This window comes from Ictalurus furcatus, chromosome 10, assembly GCF_023375685.1.
Source record: "Ictalurus furcatus strain D&B chromosome 10, Billie_1.0, whole genome shotgun sequence".
Lineage (NCBI taxonomy): Eukaryota > Metazoa > Chordata > Actinopteri > Siluriformes > Ictaluridae > Ictalurus > Ictalurus furcatus.
The window spans coordinates 24,886,380-24,912,463 of record NC_071264.1 but is presented as its reverse complement, the minus strand read 5'-3'; the positions used below and the strand labels follow the sequence as shown (position 1 = coordinate 24,912,463).

General features: G+C 39.9%; 2 protein-coding genes across 7 annotated transcripts in view; both read left to right on the top strand.

The window, feature by feature from the left end:
* tead1b (TEA domain family member 1b) overlaps positions 1 to 19,956 on the top strand; it is a 77,002-nt gene extending 57,046 nt beyond the window's left edge. For 3 of the 6 annotated variants that reach the window (XM_053633942.1, XM_053633943.1, XM_053633944.1), the window contains 8 exons: positions 4,204 to 4,338; positions 4,619 to 4,665; positions 8,124 to 8,185; positions 8,278 to 8,402; positions 11,128 to 11,301; positions 12,869 to 13,009; positions 13,443 to 13,595; positions 15,991 to 19,956. In XM_053633942.1, coding sequence (XP_053489917.1) covers positions 4,204 to 4,338; positions 4,619 to 4,665; positions 8,124 to 8,185; positions 8,278 to 8,402; positions 11,128 to 11,301; positions 12,869 to 13,009; positions 13,443 to 13,595; positions 15,991 to 16,104 — 951 coding nt within the window. In that variant the 3' untranslated portion in view covers positions 16,105 to 19,956. Of the gene's footprint in view, positions 1 to 3,147; positions 3,160 to 4,203; positions 4,339 to 4,618; positions 4,666 to 8,123; positions 8,186 to 8,277; positions 8,403 to 11,127; positions 11,302 to 12,868; positions 13,010 to 13,442; positions 13,596 to 15,990 lie in introns of all 6 variants that reach the window. The other 3 variants (XM_053633939.1, XM_053633940.1, XM_053633941.1) reach the window with 2 other exon arrangements.
* Positions 19,957 to 22,866: 2,910 nt separating this feature from the next.
* rassf10b (Ras association domain family member 10b) lies at positions 22,867 to 25,490 on the top strand. Its single transcript, XM_053635620.1, has one exon. The coding sequence runs from the start codon at positions 23,329 to 23,331 to the stop codon at positions 24,688 to 24,690; it is 1,362 nt and encodes a 453-aa protein (XP_053491595.1). The 5' UTR covers positions 22,867 to 23,328; the 3' UTR covers positions 24,691 to 25,490.
* Positions 25,491 to 26,084: the final 594 nt, after the last annotated feature.

The following is a 26,084-nucleotide window of genomic DNA, read 5'->3' as shown; positions in this document are numbered from 1 at the left end:
AGACCTTCAAAAGATTAACTCAAGGCCTGTGGGCCAAAAGACGTTTCGTTTGGCCCATGTGAACTTAAAGGGATGGTTTACCCGAAAACGAAAATTCGGCCATCATTTACTCATCCTCGTGTCGTTCCAAACCCATAAGACTTTCATTCATCTTCAGAACACAAATGAAGATATGTTTAATGAAACCTGGGAGATTTCTGTCCCTCGGTTTACAGTCCAAGTAACCAAAACTTTCAAGCTCCAAAAAGTTCATAAAGGCATCGTAAAAGTAATCCATGTGACTCCAGTGGTTTAAAATAAGAAGTCATTATACACAAAGTATCTCCACGTCCGCATAGATCGCCGATGCGCGTCCACGAAAGAGCCATGCGTGTTGTGTTGCCGTGGGAACGGACAAAAAAAATGCAAGTCCTCCCTTATGTGGAAATCTGCAGACATCTTTGTTACAAAGATTGTGCTATGTGACTCAGTTTGTGTACAGCGTCCCTCTTCCTCTGCTGTGGGTCCCGTTGTATCATGAGAACGTCCGGAAATCTATGCGGAAGTGAAGGTATTTTGTGAATAAAGACTTATTTTTAGTTTTTTTGCGCACACAAAGCATCTCATATCGCTTCATAAAATTAAACCACTGGAGTCACATGGATTACTTTTACGATGCCTTTATGACCTTTTTGGAGCTTGAAAGCTTTGTTTACTTGGACTGTAAACGGAAGGACAGAAATCTCCCAGGTTTCATTAAACATATCTTCATTTGTGTTCCGAAGAAGAATGACAGTCTTACGGGTTTGGAACGACATGAGGGTGAGTAAATGATGACAGAATGTTCATTTTCGGGTAAACTATCCCTTTAAATAAGGAAAATATTCAAACATAGTAACTACTATTCACCATTACCACACTTTCTAAAAATGAACAGAAACCTATAGCATAGAGCGCATGGCTTCACATCTCACAGTGATGAAACTCTGCTGGAAGTCAACGTCTGTCTGCTGCTTTTGATGCAAGTATTACAGACATGTGTCTAAAAATGATTCAGAAATGCGTCAGTCTTTAGTGTGATTCAGTAATCGACTCCAAATCCAAAAATATATCGCCCAGTGTAGAGACCTACAACTCTGCTGAAAAAAAAACTAAAGTTGATGGAGCTTGAAGACAAGCGATGGGAGACTGAGGACATGTATGTAGCAAAGATAAAAAGATTTAATCAGTTATAAAACATTTAATCAGCCTAATAATCAGTCCCTCCAGGATTTTGGGATTGCAGAAATTAACATTACTGCAGATTTTCTGCAGATTTGGGCCAAAATGTGTCATGTGACGACATCACAACAGGCATTCAGCCAAACAAAGCCCTCTTCAATTCACTTGCGTCGAACCTGAGTACAGCTAAAAGGTCTCCATTTACCAACAAACATCAATTTAAGTAGTTTTACGCAAAAAAAGCACATACAACTCACATCACAGATTTTGAAAAAAACTGCAGGAAATTCAAGCATTTTTGGTCGCAATAATCACACACAAAAACTCAGCGATGGACCCAATAGTGCATGGTAGTTTCTGTTAGTCCTTCTTTTACCTACTGTAGAATTGTACTATTCTACATTCAGAGCCAGTTATTGGTGTTCAAGGGGGTGATGTGGCCCACACAGAATGTGTTTGATACCCCTGCATTACAACATGGCCTGTTTAAGATGACTAATGAAGTACTAAAGTAAACTTAAAGCATGAAAACTGGTCAAACTCTCACATGGTTTGCTGTAGTAGTTGAGTTTAGGGTCAGTGGGAATCAGGAAAACAGCTGTCACATGACTTATTGACCTTGCACGTGCTGAACAAGGGTTTAATAAGATACTAACATGTAGACACAAAGACCAAAGACACTTCCAAAAAGTGGAAGGAAAATTATTCCTATATTTAATCCTATATATAATTAAGGGGGGAAAATCCCATGGAGGTTGCACTATTAATATCTTAATATATTATGGTAACTATGACAATAAATATCAATAAAACCAACAATTTATTCATATTGTATATCTGACAGGTATGTATGTGTATATATATATATATATATATATATATATATATATATACACATACACATATATACAAACCTGTCAAATGTGCATTATACATACAGCAGTGGGACCCGATGTGGTCTTCTGCTTTTGTAGAACATCTGCTTCAAGGTACATGTGCATTCTGAGCTGCTTTTCTGCTCACCACGGTTGTAAAGAGTGCTTATATGAGTTACCTGCCAGCTCAAACCAGTCTGGCCGCTCTCCTCTGATCTCTCCCATCAACAAGACATTTCCACTGCGGAACGTCCGCTAACCGGATGTTTTTTATTTTTCAGTCTCTAGAGTAAAGGTCGACCAATAGTGGATTTTACCGACACTGCTAACTAAAGTTTCAAACGATTAATCAACCGATAGATTTTTAAAACTGATACTGAATGAAAGCATCACACAGTAAAATAATGCTGAACTGAATTACAAAAATAAACAGTACTGACTGTAACATGAAAATGTACTGTACTCTTTTTTCCAAATGAAATTAATATATATTAATATATTAGTTATTAGCAAATATTCAAGTAAATTAAAGTTATACTTGCAAACTGAACCAAAAAGCAACACTTCAAATAGCAAATAAAAATAGAGACATCCAAAATGAATCAAAAAACACTTCAAATAATAACAACAAAAAAATCTGTCAGTGATTTTATTCGCCTCTAGAGGCCGCTCTTGTACTGTATAAGGACAGTGGCCCTTTCTCTGCCGCTCCCGCAACCAGGAAAAACTATCGGTGTGGATATTTGCTGATAGCCAATGAGTCATCCTCTACTCTAGAGCTTTCTGTGTAAATTCTAGAGATTGTTGTGCGTGAAAATCCCAGGATATCAAATGAGTCTATATTGTTGTTATCAAGGGGTGAGCAAACTTTTGCCCTCGTGAATTATAAAAGAACAATTCTTGGTAGGCGACAGACTTTTTGGACCCTATGGTGATCTGCGGTTGGTTGATTTACTAAAATGATGACGAACCAGCCGTTGTTAAACTTGACTGCGCATGTCCGTGCTGTGTGCTGATGGGAGCAGTGTGTGAAGTGTACGATTACAATGAAGCCTTGTCTGTTTCTGTTTAGGTGACGAGCATGGTAAGTACTTTGTCTTGAGTGTTCTTGTCTTGTGTTCTGCTTTTTGCGTGTCTGCTTCTTCTCCAGGCCACACACACACACACACACACACACAACACACACACACAACACACACACACACACACACACAACACACAGCTCTTCCAGCATGTTCACCTCCAGCTCACGCCCACCACCTCAATTCGGTCACAGCTGCACTGGCCTGCTAGCATTCAACTCTGTCTGCTTCTCCAGAGTTATTATCTGCGAGCTCTTTGTGCTTTTTCAACATTGCACGGAGCAATGTTGTTTTTTTTTTTTTTAACTTTAATAAGACCATGTTGGCGTAAGGAAGGATGTCTTTTGTATCCTTTGTGCACTCGCAGGTCTGCGCCCGGCTCTTGGAGCTTGTTAATTAACCTTTGCCACATTGATGTGCGCAAAATTGTAAGCATGCCTTGAATCGAAGACAAACCTGAATGTCTATGTGCAGGGTTAGCCGTTAGCCTCATCAGGAAGATTAAAGCTCGAGTTAATGAGTCAGTATATAAAGGAGAAAGACTCCACAGTGTCCTCCACACCTGCATTCACCATTAGCTTTGTGTTGTTGACTCCGTTCGGTAGCCTTGATGGCTCAATGTAGTGGGAAAATGTAACACTGTGGAGAAAAGAAGGTTATTATTGCTTACTTTTTACTTGCTAAAGACATTTTATTTGTCAGAGAGGGACACTTCTGGTGATAACGCTAACACACAGGTCAATATGTGTATGGACGGATACACTACTTTACCTGTTTGGGTAATGAATGCGAGTTTAAGAATACGAAAGACGTTCTTCTGAGCGCACGGCAGTTGCACAAAAACTTATTTTAATCAGTCGCCGGGTCTGATTCTGGTGCACGTTCCTTTCCAAAGTTAATGTTTTCATGGCCATGGACCGATGCACTTTATAGCTCCTTTGCTTGTCTGGCTTGGTCGTCGTATCATACGTTGAGCGCACATCTTTCCCTTCTACCGCTGGACTTCTTTTGCCATCCTCTTTGAATCCTAAACACTTTTTATACAGGATCAGACCGTGAAGGACAAAGCCCTCCAGAGCATGGCATCCATGTCCTCAGCACAGATCGTCTCCGCCACGGCTATCCACAACAAGCTGGGCCTGCCAGGCATCCCTCGACCCGCCTTCCCTGGAGCGGCTGGGGTAAGAAAGCCCAATCCCATTACACACACATACACACACATACACACACACACACACGCACACACTCACTCAGCATGCCCACATCTACTGCACACATCCACATCTGATAAGGACACCACTGCTGTAGTCCAGATAACAGGCCAGCATGGCACATAGTACACCTGGGTTTACAGGAAGTGGGCTAACACTCAGATCCTCCGAGTATCACAGGCCTGCAGAAAGTGTGTGTGAGTGCGGATAGGCTTTGCTTTGTTGTCTATTTATGTATCTAATTCTCTAGTTTTGGCAGGGCATGATATCCACGGGACAGCCAGGATCCTCACAAGAGTGAGTATATCTGCATTTCTGTTCTTTTTCCCTTTTTCCCCCCAGCATCCTTCCATCTGTCTATCTTTCTACCTCTAATTAAACTGCATTCACACTCTCACATGCTTCTAATTGTTTCTTTGCGTTTTTTCCTGCTTCTGGTAATTTGTGTCAATCATCATTCCCTAATTCTCCATCTGGGGATTATAAAGTATTATCTCATCTTATCTTATCTTATTTTATCACTTCTTTTAACATCCCCACATACCCCATAATACAGAGGTGACAATATTTAAACGTTTAGTCATTGCATTTATGATTTTTGACCCCTTGTTATACTGATACAAAACGTGCCTGAAAACTCCACTTCTCTGCATTCTCAGCTGAAACAGCACAGACAAAATGTTAATAAAATTCACGTGTCGGAAAAGCCAGTTGACTGAAAGGGAAAGGACGCAGGACGCAATCCACTGCGTTTGAAAATTCAAGTTTGGTGAACACTGACCTGCGAATTCATATCTCATGAAGACGTGTGAGCAGTAGAATATCGACAGGTCACGGCGTGACCTCTTCAGAAAATCCAAGATGGAGGAAGCACCGATTATAGCGATACCTATAAGGCCATCCCGTTTTATACAACACAGCTTTAAAAGAATATAAAATCAGTATCAAAAGAGAAATTGCTTGGATTGCAGTGTCACTGCATATCAGACCAGATGGTATATTTTATTGGTGTGTGATGTCATATCCGGTTACCTCCCATTATCGCGGGGAAGAAATTTCGCTTGCTGAAAGTCTAGTGTAACTGCCGCTTTAGGCATGAGACAGAATATTGCGGTCTTGAATATCGCAATACAAAATATGTTGTATTTGAGACAAATTTGGTGCTCACATGGTGTATCTCGCTATTTCAGTTTAATATTCAGTATGAGTTCTACCTCTACTTAGACACTAGGTGGCAGCATCAGAGGTAGTAGCATACAGAGCACAAAGTTTGCAAGTGAGAACATAACCACCTCGGAGCATACTTACTTAGTAGTCCAAAAAGTTAAGCTAATCAAAAGGAAGCGTTATGGTACATGTGTCAAATGCAAGGCCCGCAGCCTCATTTCAAACGACCCATAGTATACCAATGCTAACTTTTTCACACCATCCAGACTTCAATGTAGATCTGTAGCATAGCCATCCAGTTACTTATATATGCGCACACACACACACACACACACACACACACACTCCGTTTTCAACTGCGGCTGGCTTGAAGCACAGGTTAAAATCAATGCCTGTGCTGTGCTTCATGTAAGTCACACTCGCCTCTAAAGTGATTCAGAAGTACGTCGTGTGTTGTGCTGGCAGTGGTATAGCCAGAAACTAATTTCACAAGAATGGATAAATATACAAAATAAGATCATGATTGTTTTTGTCATCTTTACAATTAAACTGCTAACTATGATGTGCTAACTATGAAGCCGGATGCACACTGTGTGATTTTTAATAGTCCTTTGCAACTGTTGTTTGTCAGACTGTACGAACATGATCCCCGCTGTAAGCCATGTCACACTGTAGTCTCAGTTATCATTAATGTCAGACTGTACGACAGTCAAGACGCAAAAAAACGGACGAACGCAAGAAGACTCGTACGGAGTAGGAGAGGCCACACTACAGGACTGTACCTCAGATCGGAGGAAAAATTTGATCGCAATGGCCATTTTAATTGTCAAACTAGCGATCAAAGACTACAGATTTTAGCCTAGGATTATAGGAATCTTTTAACCAAACAAGCTTTCCATATTTACAATGTTACCATGAAATACATTTATGACACTGAAAAAGATTAAAATATTATACTACTACTACTACTAATAATAATAATAATAATAATAAATATAGCTGCAAGCAGCAATTATGGGAGGAAGCACTACAGACGTAATGTAAGGAGATAAGCAAGCATGATTTTAGCAAGGTCATGATTTTATAACAAACCGTTCAGAAGTTATAAGCAAAAAATGTGCCTTTTTCACATCTCATGAACACTAGGTGGAGCTGTTCCGAAACTGCAAGTACCCTCATCTTATGATGCCCATGACATATATTAAGTTTGGTCTGAATTTGATGAACAGTCTAGGAGAAGTTTAAAAAAGTTTTTTTTTTTTTTTCAAAATGGCGGACAGCAAGTTCGGCCGACCATGGCCTAATTGGTATCACTGTATCATGACAATGGGTAAAAGTAATCAAAAGCGATTAGCATTTTTTGACATGGCGTTATAATTGTTGACCACAAGGTGGCGCTGTCCTGAAATTTTTTGAGTACTTTTGGGACATGGTCCTGATGACACCTACCGATTTTTGTAATAATGCACCAAGTCGCTCATAAAATAAAAAAGACTAAATTCAGAATGGTTTAAATGGCTATTTAAGCATATGAAAATGTAACACCAAAAGACTTGGTATGCCCCACTGAATCTGTAGAGACCAGGTTCAGGATTTTAGGACAAACCATTTATAGGTTATAATCAAAAATGTGCTTTTTTCATATCTCATGACCACTAGGTGGTGCTGTTCTGATTCGTTTGCGCATTGTTCAAGAACCGTTTGGTCTATCAAAAAGCTTTTGATAACGTTTTGCCAGCATAGTCTGAAGATGATCTCTTTCAAATTTTGTGAAAATCGGATGTAAGGTCTACAGTTCGAAAGAGTAGGTTTCTCAGAAAATTCGAAATGGCGGAAAATCTAGTCTGGCGGAAATTAAAACCATGGGGGTCTGTTTGACTGATAATTTTGTTTCTAGCATTTACAGTTCAAAAGTATAAACATGAGTGCAACTTTGAGCTGTTGGTGGCGCTAGAGGGTTTGAGATAGACACTCCAAAATACTCTGGTTAAGTTTGAGACTGTCCTCTATCTGTGTACCAAATTTCATAACTTTCCCGTAAGCGGTACTATGGGCCACTTAGGCTCAAGAACAGAAGAAGAAGAATATAGAACACTAATGAAAACAATAGGTGCCTACGCACCTTTGGTGCTTTTCCCCTAATAATAATAATAATAATAATAATAATAATAATAATAATGGAAAAATTACACATTATATCATACATCCTGATCTACTTTCCTTACAATACAATGGATTAATATTTCAGGAATTCAGTTTGTTGTCATACAAAATAAATTTGTCAATATCATGAAGCTTGTATCAGGATATGTCTTGTATTGTGGCTTTAGTGTATCATCTCATATCTAGTGAAAGTGGATATTTTGGCTTTGTGAGCCAGTCTTGTGAGCCAATATAAAACAAGAAAACGTGACCCCTTTGCCGGGTAAAAAATGGCGGCGCTGTATCCCATGCATTCCATGGTCTGCTTATATTTTGTATATTAGTGTGTGTGTTTTTCCTTTCATTGGTTCACACAAGAGGAGAGCAGAGGCAGAGCAAAACCTTCAGAGTTCTGTGTCTTGAACGTTCCTTTTCCTCTGTTTTAGCATCAAGCCGTTTGCGCAGCAGGCCTACCCCATACAGCCCACCGTCACAACAGCAATTTCAAGTATGTCATATTTTGTGTTTCTTTTTAATTCAGGTGGGTCATAAAGTGAGCACTATATCTAAATGCTAACTTCTATATGTGTGTTTGAGCAGGTTACGAGTCCACAGCAGCACCAGCACCCACAGTACCAGCGTGGCAGGGCCGCTCCATCGGCACCAGCAAGCTCAGGCTGGTTGAATTCTCGGCTTTCCTGGAGCAGCAGAGGGAGCCGGAATCAGTGAGTCATATCACTCAAGGACGGGTTCTTCTGAAGTGCTTCTGAGGATGATTCAATGTCTAGAACACTCAGAACAATAGAATTTTATACACCGGCTGAGAGATACAGAACCCTACGAAACTGATACAACACTAAACAAAATTACAAGACAGAACTACACAAAAAACATCAGACAGCACAAGAAACTCTGACAAAACAAAAACATCAGACAACACAAGAAACTCTGACAAAACAAAAACATCAGACAACTCAAGAAACTCTGACAAAACAAAAAAAATCAGACAACACAAGAAACTCTGACAAAACATCAGACAACACAAGAAACTGACAAAACAAAAACATAGGCCAACACAAGAAACTCTGACAAAACAAAAAAAACATCAGACAACACAAGAAACTCTGACAAAACTAAAAAATCAGACAACACAAGAAACTCTTGACAAAACAAAAAACATCAGACAACACAAGAAACTCTGACAAAACAAAAACAAATATCAGACAACACAAGAAACTGACAAAACAAAAACAAATATCAGACAACACAAGAAACTGACAAAACAAAAACAAATATCAGACAACACAAGAAACTGACAAAACAAAAACATCAGACAACACAAGAAACTCTGACAAAACAAAAATCAGACAACACAAGATACTCTGACAAAACAAAAACATCAGACAACACAAGATACTCTGACAAAACAAAAACATCAGACAACACAAGATACTCTGACAAAACAAAAAAAACCTTCAGATAACACAAGAAACTGACAAAACAAAAAAAAAAATCAGACCACACAAGAAACTCTGACAAAACAAAAAAAAATCAGACAACACAAGGAACTCTGACAAAACATCAGACAACACAAGAAACTGACAAAACAAAAACATCAGACAACACATGAAACTCTGACAAAACAAAAAAAAACATCAGACAACACAAGAAACTGACAAAACAAAAACATAGGCCAACACAAGAAACTCTGACAAAACAAAAACAAACATAAGACAAAACAAAGACATCAAACAACACAAGAAACTCTGACAAAACAAAAAAAAATATCAGACAACACAAGAAACTCTGACAAAACAAAAACAAACATAAGACAAAACAAAAACATCAGACAACACAAGCTCTGAACACAAAAATTATCAGACAAAACACTTTAAATAAAAAACACAATAAATAATCTGGAAAATGCCAAATTTAATGCAGAATTTGCTTAAATTCACTGTATGTCCAAAAGTTTGTGCACCCCTGACCATTCACACCCATATATACTTTTTGAACGTCCCATTCCAGATTTATTCCCCCTTTGCTATCATAACAACCTCCATACTTCTGGGAAGGCTTTCCACTAGATTTTGGAGTGTGGCTTGTGGTCATTCAGTAACAAGAGCATTACTGAGATCAGGCGCTGATGTTGTGTGAGGAGGTCTGGGGTGCAGCCGACGTTCCAGTTCATCCCAAAGGTGTTCAGTGGGGTTGAGGTCAGGGTTCTGTGCAGGATACTCCAGTTCTTCCATTCCAGCCTTGGCCAAGCATGTCTTCATGGAGCTTGCTTTGTGCACAGGGGCACTGTCATGCTGGAACAGGTTCGGGCCTCTTCTGCTGCGTTTGAGGTGAAGTTGCAACATGTAATTCACCGTTCACTGTAAATGCCACCTGAACTTCCAACCATTTACTGAGTGACGCCAGATCAACATGACAGAGCAAACAAAACACACGCTTTCGTTCACCCCTCCATGTTTTTTTCCCCACTTCGCACATTGAATGTCCCAAGGTGGGAAATGATGTAATTGCAATTTGCAAATTTCCACTTACAAGGCACCACAAACACATCATTAGTTCCAGTGAAGGGAAATTGTATGAAACCTAGTGTCTATGAAAGACATCCTACACAATTGTGTGCATCCAACAGTTTGGGGAAGACCCACATATGAGTTTGATGGTCAGGTGTCCACAAACCTATAATGTATGAAGTTTTTGTATACGTTATAAAAAAAGCTGTATTGTTTACACATCATACATCACCAATAGTTCTGCAGATGGTCATCTGATTTTGTGTTGTATTCTGAGTTGTGTGGTATTGAATTCAACAATGACCTGCCCCGCCCCTTTCTGCTTCAGAAGCCTGTTTGGAAGGAATAATAAACCAAATCTACCAGTTGCGAGTTTTCCTCTGATGAAAAGAGTTTCTCAAAGTGTGTGTAGCAATCTAAAGAGAAATCCTTATACTGAAAGCTTCTGACTACACGCGATATGGTTAATACACACGTTTTATTGTTTGCTGCTAATTTGCTGAAACATCTGAACGTTCATGCAACCGACACACGACGCCATCTTTGTCTGAGGCAGGGTGTGGCGTGTGTATTTCACTGAGAAGACGAGAGACAAGGCCGGAGAGAAAGGCCAAACACATTTCTGTACCTCGAAATGCCGACCCTGAGCTGGAGCAGAGCATTTTTTATGATTTCTGTGATGGCAGCGATCCATCTTGGTTTGTCTGCATTCTCCAGACGGTGTTGTTTCGCTATCAATAACAGATGACATCGCTCATTTGTCAGACCTTTTAGCTTTTATGAGTTTGTATGAAGGCTTTAGGAGCATAAACATGTTGCAGATTTAATGTGTTATGGGAGAATGGACGTTTTTATGCGTTCTTAGCATTTAAAAAGCATCACGTTTTCCGGTTTCTGAGTGTCCTTCTTGCTTCCTTTGCAGTACAACAAGCACCTTTTTGTACACATCGGTCAGACAAATCACTCCTACAGTGATGCCCTGCTGGAGTCGGTGGACATTCGTCAAATTTATGACAAATTTCCAGAGAAGAAAGGAGGACTGAAGGAGCTCTTTGGTAAAGGCCCTCAGAATTCCTTCTTCCTCATAAAGTTCTGGGTAAGTGCACTGGAGCTCAGACAGCATTGTATTTATGCGGGTTAGGCCATTTATTTTTGTAGTATTTTTCTCTTTATAATTAAGTATTGAAGTAAAATTCATTAATAAAGCTTACAGCCAGTATAAATCAGTTCTGTGATTCATACAACAAAAATACAGCGATCAGCCGTACATTAAAACTACTGGCAGGTGAAGTGAATATCATTGATTATTTCGTTACAATGGCACCTTTCAAGGGGTGGGATATATTAGAGTTAGTTCTCGAAGCTGATGTGTTGGAAGCAGGAAAAATGGGCAAGACTGTGACACTGTCTAATACATCGCTCTCAAATCTCTCATAAGTGTTAAACCGGGGTGAGATCTGGTGACTGTGAAGACCAAAGCCATGATTTACATCATTTACATCCTCATCAAGCCATTGGTGTGTTCTGTTGTTGGGGCGGGGTTATCCTGGAAGAGACCACGCCCATCATAGGATAAACGCGCTCAGTCAGAAGAGCGTTATATTTTATATTGATTTGCAGTGACGCTGCATATATACAGCATATGAAATCTACCTATTAAGCTGAACGACCGAGTGTGTATTATTCACTCTTTATACATTCACACACTGCTCCTTGCGCTTTCAGAATTTTTGAACTCGTGCCCAGTCCTGCTTGAATACAACAAGCCCACTTCAGTCTGAGTTTGCATATGCTCCGGATCATTTGCCTGCTATATTTGGCGTGGTGTAAGCAGGAAAAGTGCCAGATCAAAGCCTTCGCTAATTCAGTGTAATATTTCAAAACAATCAGGAGGGGCCCGGCTTGCAGCTCTAATATCTGTTTAAACATCGCACAGGTTTTACCCAAAACCAAATGCTAACTAGTGGCAATCGTTAAAGTGGGCTGTGTCGTCGGCGAGCGTGAGCCTGCTCAAATTCCGTTTGAAGTGACGAGCGGATCTGAATTTCAAACGAAACCACGGATCTGCACAATAATGCCTCTTTGGGATATTATGTGAAAATCTAATGGGTCTGCCTTAATGAAGGAAGAGCATGTCGGAGATGAGTATTTACGTTTTTTATGCTTTGTCCCTCTTATTAATTTCTGTAACGACCATCAGGTCTTAATGAAAGAGAACAGGCCATTGACAGCTTTTTTTCCCCCCTCAAAAGCATAAAATAGCTTTTAAGTAACGTTCCATTTAATATATTTTTTATCATCTGCTTTTGAAAGGCCGCACTGATAAGGTGCTACTTAACTGGCAGTGTGTAAAGGACCGGATTGTTAGCTCAGTGCAGTGCTGAACATGAATAGTGTTTTAGAAGACAAAGTACAGGTGTAAGGGATACAGATTTCACTGTGATATTTCTTCATTTCACACCTTAATGCATTTTTAGTGCGTGTCAGTCTTTACAATAAGCCTGCACTACACATCATGTCCACTAGATGGCAGCTGTATACCGGACATTACACGTATTTTAGTATACTGTACGTGCATTTTTGGAATTGTTGCGCAGACTTTATCATTCTACTAACTCTAAAATCACTGATGCCAATACTGACACTGCTGTTTTTTTTCTCAGGCCGACTTAAACTGCAACGTTCTCGAGGAAACCGGGGCCTTTTATGGCGTCACCAGCCAGTACGAGAGCCCGGAGAACATGACCATCACTTGCTCCACTAAAGTCTGCTCATTTGGCAAGCAGGTGGTGGAGAAAGTGGAGGTAGGTTTTTACACACAATGTACATGTATTAGTGCTGATCAGGATGAGAGTTATGGTGGGATTTGACAAAACCGCTATAAAAAAGAGGAAGAAGAAAGGATTGGCGGTGGGATGGTGTTTTTATAAAGCTAAATTCTTTTTCTTTTTGTTGACTTGGATAAGTGACCTTAGATCTAAGGAAGGCTATATAAGAATAAAATCCTATTATTATTATTATTAGTAGTAGTAGTGGTTGTAGTGTTAATAATAATGTGACTGTAGTATAATATTGTTAAATAAATATTATATCTTTAAAATTTAATAACAAAATATTTTATAATAGCTTAATGTAATTTTAATATAATTAGTATAACGAGTTGAAATAATAAAAAAAAAATATTATTGTTATGTTGTAGCATTGATGGTTATAATTATTTTTCCCTTTTTTCCCCAGACGGAATATGCTCGCTTCGAGAACGGACGCTTCGTGTACCGGATAAGCCGCTCTCCCATGTGCGAATACATGATTAACTTCATCCACAAGCTCAAACACCTGCCTGAGAAGTACATGATGAACAGCGTGCTGGAGAACTTCACAATCCTATTGGTGAGTCACAGTCATTTTTTTTCACCTCTGACCTCCAGGCCCCTCCCACCTCAGCCTGTAGGAGAGGGGCTCAGAGTGGGGGGGGTCAAGCCTTTGCTCTCCTGGATGGAGACGGCTCAGCATTCCTGCCATTCTTTTCACGAACCTGCAAGCGTGCAAGGATTAAAAAGCCATTTCTCTTCCATGCAACTGCACTTTTGTAGAGTGCATTTTTTCCTGTCTTTGGTGTGCTCTTCTGCATCACTTCCTCTCCATTCTCATCCTCATTGTCTTCCATGTCCGTAAAACGGCTCTAATCTCTAGGGCTGCCGGACTTATTCTGATTTCATGCTGCTTTGTACGTGGTAACTTGCAAGATGTAATAATGTCATGTGTCTTTTCCACCTTGGGACGTTCAGTGTGCAAAGTGGGGTAAAAAAAAAAAAACATGGACGCCTCCTCGAAAGCGTGTGTTTTGCTTGCTTTGTTAGAGCACGTAAAGCTCATCAAAAACTACTTTATGAGCACTTTTAGTTACATGCCTGAGTGGCTACTGGTTCAGTTCTACTATAGTGCAACATTTTGGACTGAAATTGCAGTGTTCTAGTACTAAAACTAATGTAGTGCAGTGTCAATGTTGAAGATTACCTTCTCAAAACGCTGCTTAGTATGGATTTAACCAAGAAATGTGTCTGTATATTACTGATCTACAGCAATACTGCTATGAACTAATATAAGTTTAGAGAAGGGAGACTTTACAATGTTCACAGTGTGAGCAGCCATGCTGATTTGACGTCACTCCAGGAACTGGTAGTTGAGAAGACTACCCCAAGCTGACGAGTTGAAATTGCAAGCTGAGGGGTTGTTCACAGTTGCTTTTACCATTTCAAGGTGGAGAATTACAAGTTGCAGCTTTGTAATTTGTAAGCTTGTCTTCAAATCTACAAATACTAAATCAATTGAATTTAATATTTAGTATTTAATAGGGGTGTAACCATACACTCCGGTCACCGTCGATTACTGGCTTCAATTGGATTCTCTGAATTTTTTTTAAAATCAAAATTAAATGAAGAAAATCCTACACTGGAAAGACTCTTTTTTTATTTTTTATTTCTGAGTCATAAGCAGTGCGAAAACTATGTGCATTTTGCTACAAACAGAAGTTTGATATTATAAACAAAATGTACTCCAGGTTCACCTTATATTAAAATAAGTAAATTAATCTACAAATTCTCCAAAAATGTAATTGAATAAGCAGTCCCTGACCAGGGGAAAATGATGGATTGAAACCAGCGCACGCTCATTATACTGTACTTTATCTCTGTGGGTTGTGCAGATTGGGACCTCTGGTGTTCAAACAGTACAATTGCATTACATGCATAATTAATAGAATGCTCATTCCCACAATGTGAATCATACATTCCTACAGTGCACGTCTTCTTTTTTTTTTCTTTGAATCATATCACGCATACATAATTACACCCCTAGTATCTAAGTATTAATAAGCATTTAGATTTATACTGGCACAGACAGACTGAATGTGTGTAGAACATTTATGTCAGCTTCTTAAAGGGGCCATACAGGAAATATCCATCCATCCATATTCCATACCGCTTATCCTACACAGGGTCTCAGGTAAGCCTGGAGCACATCCCAGGGAACTCGGGGCACAAGGCTGGGGACACCCTGGACGGCATACCAATCCATTGCAGTGCACAATCGCACACTCATTCGTACACTATGGACAATTTGGAAATGCCAATCAGCCTACAACGCATGTCTTTGGACTGGGGAGGAAACTAGAGTACCTAGAGGGAACCCCCGAACCTATTTAGTGAAACGGCTCTTAAATGGCTTCTTATTCACTCTATATACTTACTACACATGATATAGGGTGTGACATAATGAGGATAAAAAAAAGTGACTGTTGGATATGAAGTCTGTACATCATGCATTTTAATATCACTTTTAGGACACAGACTGTTTATTGTGCTTATTGCTGTTTAATAAAAAAAAAAGTTAACAGTGCAGATTTTTTTAACATTTAGATTATATAATGTTTCAAATAAAAATTAAGTGAGAAAAGAGATGCAGCAATCTGATACTGAGAATAATCGGATTCTGAGGAAGCTGGGTTGAGACTCTGGATTGGATGAAATCTGACACGTTTTCTCTCTGTGTTTTACCTCTGTTTTTTTTTTTCATAATTTGGCAACAAAAGCATATTTTTAAAAAGGGATCTGATCTGTGGCTTTCTAGTGAGTGTGTGTATGTGTGAGGAAAAGTGAGTTCTCCAATAACACATCACATGACTCTTCACCTTCTCCTCGATTCTTTTTCGATTCTGTTGATCTCAGTTGAAGAACAGCTTTATTTAAGTGTCAGCGCCTCTGATTCTCTCACTCCCTCCCCACAGGTGGTCACAAACAGAGACACACAGGAGACCCTGCTGTGCATGGCGTGTGTGTTTGAGGTGTCGAACAGCGAGCATGGGGCTCAGCATCACATCTACAGACTGGTGAAAGAATGAAGCTCGTGCCAGCCAGCAGATCTGTCCTATAGACTCTGAACCTCAATAAAAAAAAAAGTGGCAGTGCCTCTAGTTCAACACTCACCCGCAGCGACTCGAGCTCTCATCCGGGTGAAGCTTATTGTTATTATTATTTTTTTCAGTCTTTATTAATGTATATGTGTTCGATGTTTTGACTGCAGCTGTGAATCACGGTACAGTTGTATTATGTTTTGATACAGGAAAGAATCATTTTAAAGGAAGCCTAATCGACTCTTCTCCGTAGGACGTGTGTATATATAAATATATAAAGTGGCAGTATCATTAGACTTCGAGGTTGGCTTAAATTTAGATTAAATCTGGCTGAGAAAGGCAACGTTTTAGGTTTTAATCCTATTATAATTAATGTACACCTTAAAAGCAGATTTAGACTTTAGGTTCATATAAAACAATACCGTCTATGAATGTGTAAGTGTCTGTGTATAAATGTATATACCCACATACCTGTAGTCTTTCCAAAGATTAAAAAAAGTATTTCATTTTGAAACATTTGGTTGATTATAGAGGAATAACTGTAGAGGCCATCAAAATAATAATAATAATAATAATAGAGTTACTCAATTTCGGCATCTGTAGCATTCAGGGAATTTAAAAGTCCAGTCCTTGAAAAAAATCTCACGTGTCTCACCTGCAATAAACAAAAAAAATGTAACCTTTACTCTATCTAATATACTGCAGATAGTTCCTGCTAACGTTTTAGTGGATAAACGAGTCACCGAGGGTGCTTTCACACCTATTAGTCCGTTTGTCGAGTCCGAATCAGAGTGAATTGAATACTTTCTGTATGTTTTCTACAGTTTCACGTTGCACATAATTAAACAAACCAAACGAAGGGCTGAAAACGTGTGTGAAATATGTTTTTCATTCATTGTTCAGAAATATGGCGACTTAAAAAGGTTAACAAAATCAGTCGAAATGTTTAGAAATCACAAGCGTCACATCTGATATTTTTGCCGTAATGTGACACTGCAGGACTGTGTGGACAAATCAGACCGTAGCCTCTGTTCTAGATTGGATGCATGTCTGATTAGTGACTGCGTGACATGAATGCGAATGGTCAGAATGGAATTCATTTGCTTCCCGACACCCTCTCCCCCACAACGCTTATGTACATATTATGTATGTTGTCATTATCAATAGTGTCAGCAGTGTGTCAGCAAAACAACAATGTAGGACATCGATGTAGGACAGCGATGTATCCTTCCACTATATTCAGTGGAAGCACAGGGAAATTATTTCTTTACTTCATACATGTAGAATCGATTCAAGCTATATTGGAAGGAACATATCGAAACGGAGTAGTGTAGTGAACCAACTGCGAATGCAGGATGTTTGACTAGACAGATATGCTCACACTAAAGACAGATATGGGGCACTAATGTGAACAGTCAAGACACACATCCAATCTGAGCAAAAAATCTGAATCGTGCAATGAAGCTTGTAATGTGAAAATAGCCAAAATAAACAAACATGTAAATTAGAGTTTTTTGAATGATAGTCGAATCATTTTTTCACTACAATCAAAACTGCCCTAGAATTCACTTGGAAGCAAGTTGAGGCCACCACGGTGAGATGCTCTCATACCGGTTGAATTTTTTTTTTTCCGCACCCGGTTGCTGTGTTCTCACCTAAAGAACCAAGGTCGAAAACACACCAGGTTTCGATTCAAACAGGCTAAACGCTGCATGTGTGAAAGCACCCTAAAAGCAAGAAAGCACTACATATAACACCAGAGGCCAGCTGATTGTCAAAATGTCCCTAGCACTTGGATTCTTTTGGGACATGCCTTATCAAGCGAACCTACGTTGTCAGTTTATCCGACGAGACACAATCATATTATCTACAGACATCAGGGAAGATTCTTTCAAAACTCGTCCTTTAATCGCGTACCTGTCCCGTTTTTTGATGAGTCCTAATCCCAGTGTCCTCTGCTGCCTTTAACCCCAACACCAAGCCTCTGTGGCCTCCTAAAAACTGCGAGCCTTAACAATGGCTGAGAGATTTTTGGGTTTTTTTTTTTCCTTTAAAAAAAAAAAGATGCCACTAAAACTGTGAGCTCTTTCCTAAGCTGGAAGACTTTTCACGTCCTCGTCCCATGTCGTTCCATGGAAGTGTACAGTCACAGAGCTGCCAAAGCATAACAAAGCACAGTGCCTTAATGGATGCCTATATTCACGTGAGCTGAGAAAACACTAAGTTCATTGTTTTTTTTTGTGGTCTAAATGAGAAAAGACTAGCGTGGCTAGTGTGCACGTCAGCTCCAGCTACCACTACATCCTAGAAATCTAGTAAAACACTACCAAACTAGCCATGCCTTTCTTCTTATCAGAAGAGACCAAAAATATATATATCCCTGGAGGCACGATGAATCTCCTCCTTGTTTCCTGCACTGTAGCATACAAGTGCCTTTGGTTCACGTTTTTCCAGCTTAGAAAAGACAAATCATATTTTGCATGACTATGATCAGAACCAAATATGTGGATGTAAAGTCAAATATTCACCACAATGCCTTGCTAAAAGTTTATAGTAGACGACAAGGGACGGTGGTTAAATAGTAAAAAAAAATATAATGTATCGACTTTTAATCAGAGATTATTAATTATTTGTTCTGTTGTAAAATATTTTGCGACACATCTCAGTTTGTGTTCAATCCAGATTTTTAAAAATCCTGATCTTGTTAAAGACTGCTTGTTACTGTAAATTGGAAGCCCTTTGTGATATTTTCTCTAGACTGGTGTTTTTTTTTTGTTGTTGTTTGTTTTTTTGTTTTTTTTTTCCATTTTGTTTTTTATCAGAATGCATAACTACGAACACTATTTGAAGTGGATTTTAAAAATCCACTTTATTGGTTAAAACCTTCAGCACAGTTTAATGTTCTCCTTTAACACTATTCACCCAAGTTATTAATTTCACTCGTTTCTAAACTGCTGTCATATGGTTTTAATGGTTTCATTGATCTCCGTGTTGTACTGCTTAATGTTAACTGTGGACTTTAGTATGCGTAACATGAAAACGACAAATTGTTTCGATTTTATTTCCCCACTTATTTCTCTGTTCTGGTTCACATTGTGTGAGTTGCATATGGAGATTTTTCATGTATTACCGTTCTACGTGTACACAACTTTTGTTTGTTTGTTTGTTTGTTTGTGATGACATCAGTATATTCGGAAGCCCTGTGTGGCCGTGATGCTGTTACTGCTGCGCTGCTGGCACCTTGGACCTTCTGTTCCGCCTTTACTTCACCTGGGAGCTGAATACGAATGATTGTACGCTGAATGTTAGAAGGACATTCATTTTGACAGTAATGGACACTGAGCAGTCGCTTTCTAGAGGAATGATGACCGCACGTCAGCAGTCTAGCTCTTTGTTTCTTGATTTGTATTTTTGTCTATGTGTAGGTACTGGTACCTCCTTTGTTTGTTACCATTTAAGAAGTTGGCTTTAAAACGAACTATTCTCTAGTTCAAAATAGTATCATTTAAAAAAAAAAAAAAGAAAGAAAACTATTGGATTTGTGTGCAGAGATTTTTTTTTTTTTGTAAAAAGGTGCTTTGTATAAAATTATATATTCTGGCTTTTCTTGGTACAAAGGCGTGAGATCTTTTAATATCATTAATGATGGTGAAGAGCTGGAGCAAAGGTGAGAGAGAGGAGATGGGAAAACCTGCTATGTGTACGTGTTCCTTACTGCATATGGTCTTGTCTTTGCTCTGTAACATTTTTGATGCCTTCTTGATAAAGTGGTAGATATTTTGTAGCTTTCTAGATACTTTGTATGTATACCATATTGAATAAAATAAATAAGGAAAACTGGCCGTGCATCCTTGAATTTAAGGCAACAGTGTGAGATGGTGAACATTCCCATGCTGTACACATAAACCATGGAATAGAGTGATGTTATGCTTTTATGGCTTTGAGAGTCAAATAGTTTTAAAAATCCACTAGATACAGGACCACCTTAAAACAGATTCCAACTGCCAGTTCATCCTATACAAAAGGTGTTCAGTGGGGTTGAAGTCAATGATCTCGAGTTCTTCTACACCAACCTTGGCAAACCCTGGCATCATGGAGCTCACTTTGTTCACAGGGGCATTGTCATGCTGGAACATTTGGGCCTCTTAGTAACAGTGAAGGGAAATTATATACAATTTCAAGGAAAGACATTTTATACAGTTCTGTCCTAGCATTGATAATGGACTTCTAATCAGAGTTTAAATCCCAGAACTGACAAGCTGCCACTGTTGGGCCCTTGAGCAAGGCCCTTAACCCTCAACTGCTCAGTTTGTATAAATGAGATAAATGTAAGTGACTCTGGATAAGGTTGTCTGCCAAATGCCATAAATGTAAGGTCCACATACGTTGTGATGGTCAGGTGTCCACAAACTTTTGGCCATATCTCCAGTATTAAGCGAATAATACAATCCAAATCCATCTATCATCTGTACTGCTTATCCTACACAGGCTCAAGGAAGCCTGGAGTCTATCCCAAGGGACTCGGGGCACGAGGTGGGGGTCACCCTGAACGAGGTGCCAACAATCACACACACTCGCACACACTACGTATAATTTAGAGATGCCAATAACAACATGTCTTTGGACTGATGGTACCTGGATGAAACCCCTGAAACACAGGGAGAACACTAGGTGGATACTAAATGCTATGATTCTATGACCATTTTGGCAAATGTTATTAAATTGATTTATGTTTAAGGTACAAGGTGAGAAAGTGTAGGACTTTGGTGTGCAACCTAGCTATAATTTTCATAGATTCATTAAAAATGAAATATGTGGCATATACAAAAGCAACATAGAAGAAAGACATCTATGCTAGTGACAACGATCTGTTACTCATCTCCTTATTTATTTTTCCACACTTTTTTCAGACAATACACAGCAAATTGCAAAATAAATTTGGCAGAAATTCTGACATTAAAAAAAGAGTGTTGAAAGGGTTGCTCTACAGAATTTGTCTACAGAGCTGTTACTCCTTGCTTAAATATTTTAGCCAACATCCTTACATAAGAGACAGTTTCTGTCAATAAATCCAGCCATTCTGTTAGATCAGGTTTTATGGACGACTTCCATGGTCTTAAAATCATTCTAGAGGCTCATACCAGCCTGTGGCCATTTCCTTATTTCTTGTTTTAGTGTAGCAGTGGATTTAGCGGTGATTATATGAAGTAATACCGATGGTGGACACCAGGGGGCGAGCTTGATCAACTATTCTCTATGAAGGCACTTCTCTCGTGTCAAAACACAACAAAGCAAGCATCAAACAAAGTGTTATGAACGATCAGTCTAATACGAACACTGTGATTACTTTATTTATCCATTCATTCTGGTGGACAAACTTGTCCTACTCACCAGAAACTCAAAACTCTTAACTGTGTTTTAATCTCAGTGCCTGTGCTTGATTTCAACCCAGGTGGAAAGCTGATATGAAGGAAACTGCTCTCTTCCATGCTTTTATTCTTTTACAAAGGATCAAAATGTCAGTTTGAACGTCTACTGATTCTAGCATATGCTGCCAAATGACAAATATGGCCGTATTACACGGCTGTACATTCAGTACAGCTTTCTGAACCACCGCTAATGTGAGTGCTAATGTTATTTTACTTATTCGTTTATGCCTGTAATGTTGTAATTGGTCTTTTCAGCCTCTGAGAACATTTACAGACTGATGGAAATTGTAATGATGGCACTCATTTGAAGCAGGTCGGGTAAAATAACTTTAACATTCTGTGGAAAATATGCAAAACTGCAGCTGAAGCCAATTATGGACCAAGCAGTGATCTGTTGAACAAGAAAGGAATAAAACTAGACGGGGTGTGCTGTTGTAGGAAAATAATAAACGACGGGCTGTTGTGATGTGGCTCGACGTGAAGCAGGGTTATTGTTAATGTTGATTTTTTCCTATTTTCCTATAACAGAATGGATGGATGGATGGACTCATATTTTTATTCATTTTCTGGTTAGCATGTTTGCCTTGAACCTCCAGGATTGGGGTTCGATTCCCGCCTCCACCCTTTGAGCATGGAGTTTGCATGTTCTTCAGGTGCTTTGGGGGTTTCCTCCAGGTACTCCGGTTTCCTCCCCAGTCCAAAGACATACATTGTAGGCTGATTGGTATCTCTAAATTGTCTTTAGTGTGCAATTGTTCTCTGTGATGGGTTGGTCCAGGGTGTACCTCGCTTTGTGCCCCAATTCCCCTGGGATACCCTCCAGGCTCTCCTGCAACCCTGTGTAGGATAAGCGGTACAGAAAATGTACACTTATGCTATAACTGATGCCATAAACTATCATTCCAGCCTCTGTATTTTCCACTTTCTTGAATTTAATAAGAATTTTTTTTTTTTTTAAATGCAGCTCTTCATATTACCAAGAAACCCTGAAGCGTGAACTCCTTTGTCCTGAAGACTTTCCCATGGTGCAAAACTCACTCACTGTTACAAAGCACTGACACCGGAGACTCCTTCCATAAATGTTAAATAAACAATTACATGTTTTCTTTTCTAAATAGCAACACATAAAAAAAATCAGTTTACCATTCAAAATCCTTGTGAATGAGGTGTTACTATAGAAACGAGTGTATTAATATAAACTTGTGTTTTGCCTTGCAGAAGGCACTACTGTCAGAGCTGCTGTTACAGAAAATAAATCAACACCTTCTGACCAATCAGATTCGACAATTCACCAGCATTGCAGTAGAAGAGGGTTTAAGAGATTCTTCTTCTTCTTCTTCTTCTTCTTCTTCTTATTATTATTATTATTAATATTATCATCCTGCTATGATTTTTATTTTCCCAACATTATAGTCCAACTCGTCTTTTTGTTCACATGTAATTGTTACTGTAGTAACATATTTGAAGTAATTAGTTTGAAAAGTTTGTCCCTGTGAATATTATATTTGTGTTGTTAATAATGTTCTGTGTTGCATTTCATGTCCTGAGTAAGCGCGCGCGCTAGTCCCCCAAAATGGGCGGAGTTTACCCCTTTCTGTGGTGTCATGTCATCAAAACAGAGCGGCGCAGCAGCGATGTGAGCTCGCGACCAGGAGACGCGGTGTGAATTGTGCGCGCGCTCAGTCACGGCCTAGTGTGTTTTTTATTCCTTACTGACACCCGTTGCGGAGAAACCGAGATTTCTGGCAGCGCACAAAACTTCTGATGAGTTCGAGTCTCAGACATGGAGGATGAAGAGAGCAAAATTTCCGTGTGGGTTTGCCGGGAGGAGAAGCTCGTGTCGGGTTTGTCTAAGCGCACCACGTGTGCGGACGTTATTAAAGTCCTCCTAGAGGAACAAAACTTGCACGGGCGCGCGTCCGCGTCCGCGCGCTCTTACTGCATTGTGGAGAAGTGGCGCGGATTCGAACGCGTTTTGCCGAACAAGACCAAAATCCTGCGCTTGTGGAATGCATGGGGTGAAGAGCAGGAGAATGTGCGTTTCGTGCTCGTCAAGCAGGACGCGTCCTTAGCCAGCAGCGCGCCACGAAGCGCCGAGGCGCGACTCGTGCCTAGCCGGCAGAACCCGTGCGCGCGCGAGGGCACCGTGCGCCAAGCCACCATGGCCCTGTCGCCCGAGAAGCAAAGGCGCGTGGTCCGAAAGGCGTTCAGGAAGTTGGAGCGGATCAATAAGAGGCGCGCGAGGGCGCAGTGCAAAGACGCGGAGAGAATGGAGACCCTCGTGCATCTGGTGGTCTCGCAGGATCACACCATCCGGCAGCAGGTGGAGCGCATCCAGGAGCTGGACCACGAGATCGAACTCTATGAGGCCAAGGTACACCTTGACAGGGTAAGGGCACATGGTGTCAACTATGTCCAGGAGACCTACCTGGTGGAGGGAGTTACATCCAGGCATCCGTGCCCCAGCGATGGAGAACAGACACTCGCTCAGTTAGAGGAGTATGCCCGGAAGTGTGAGGAGGTCATCAGGCTGCAGGAGGATCTAACTAATCGGCAGGTTCTGCTAGACAGCATCACCAGAGATATCCAGGAAGAGCTAAACCAGAGATGGATGAAGCGGAGACAGGAGGATCTGGCTAATAAGGATTTGGAAAATGATAGCACGCTCAGGGTTATAAATCAAACGTGGGAGATAAATGGATGCGAAATGCCTCCAAATGTGGACGTGTCTCTTGAGGATGACGTGCTCTTGGAGAAGGAGCGGATTAGGACTCAACTGGACACGAGCTTATACATCGGCCTGAGGCTTAACACGGATTTAGAGACTGTTAGAAACGACCTGGACTTGGTGCAGGAGGTCCGGAGGGCGAGAGACAAAGAGCTGAGGGATTTGCTTGAAAAAGTGGACTCACTCGATTTAGAGGAAGAAGAGGAGGAAGAGGAGGGGGAGGAAAGTTGTGACATGCTTAAGGACACTGATAGAGTGGAAGAAGACACAGCAAATAGTCATGGTGCATGGGTCGAGCAGGCCAGAGGACTTTCTGCTAAAGCATGTAGCAGTAACGATGACGATTCAGACACAGGACTCAGCTCCATGCACAGCCAGGACTCGGACATTGCCCCTGTTTTTGAGTCTCTTGTATAGCACCACACAGGGGGACAGGAAGATTCCCCAGAGTTGAATTAACACATGAAGAGTGTTTGTATTTATATCCAGATGGACTGAAATAGACACTGTATGATTTAATAAACCACTGGAGATTTTGCTTTATTGTGTATAATCACCACCTGGACTCCTTTGAGCTGTTGTTTATGTAAAAACACTAATTATAATATTGCTGACAAATGTGCACTTAGTCATAATGTTACTGTAGCTGACTGCACAGATCATGGATCTTTTTTTTTTTTTTGGACATGTACCACATTTTACCATTGACTAAATCAGTGTTAATTTGTACATAGGTTTGAGAGTGATTGTTAAGGTACACCACAGACACTTCCTGAAAAAAACTGTTCCAATTTTAAAAGGCTGGTGCAGTTTACGCGTAATAATTAATGCCTAATATAATTGTAAAGATCAAACTAATTCTTATAGAATGTTTATCAAGTCTGTATTTTAAGTCAAATAAATCCTATAATTCCAGATATAGTTGCACTCTAGATGACTTAATGTGTAATGTGTGTAAAATAAGATTTCAGTAATGTTAGCCATTAAACTTGTAGCTATGACAATTTCCAAGACCTCAATTCTGAGGTTTTGTTTTCAACTCCAGTTGTGAAATTCAATATGGAAGCCATGACATTCTGAAGATGTGGTAGAATGTCATCTACTATGCAGGAAAAACTTGTAAGACTGAATCAGCAGTTTTGATCAGCATGTTCTCACCTGACAACTCAGAGCAGACGAGGACAACAGCTCCAACTGAGGACACTTGAGTTTCATTTGCCCACAGAGTTAATTAACCATTGCTACCAAATTTGAATTTACTGTTTAGAGGAATGCAATGCACATACAGTATTATAGGCTAAACACAATCACGATTGTCTTTATTATGAACACATGTAGACCTGTTCATTCGTGTAATTTGTCCTGCAGATCAAGATACAAGCCAAGAGCTTCAGTTAATGTTCACATCAAAGGTCGGAATGAGGTACAAATGTGATCTCAGTTACTTTGACCATGTGGTCGTTGTTTATGCCAGATGGGGTGGTTTGAGTATTTCAGAAACTGCTCATCTCCTGGGATTTTCACACACAACAATGCCTAGTGTTTACACAGAACCATGCAAATAAGAATAAAAACAAACAAACAACAAAAAAAAAGTGGGTGGCTTTTCTGTGGGCAGAAGATGTGTCAGTTCAAACTGACAGGAAGTCACTCTTTGCACCCGTGGTGAGCAGACAAAGCATCTCAGATGTGTATGTGGTACAACAGCAGAAGACCGCATTTCGTCAGTCAAGAACAGCAATCTGAGTCTACAGTGGGCAGAGGGTCACTGAAACTAGACAGCAGAAGATTAGGAAAAGATCAGGTGACAC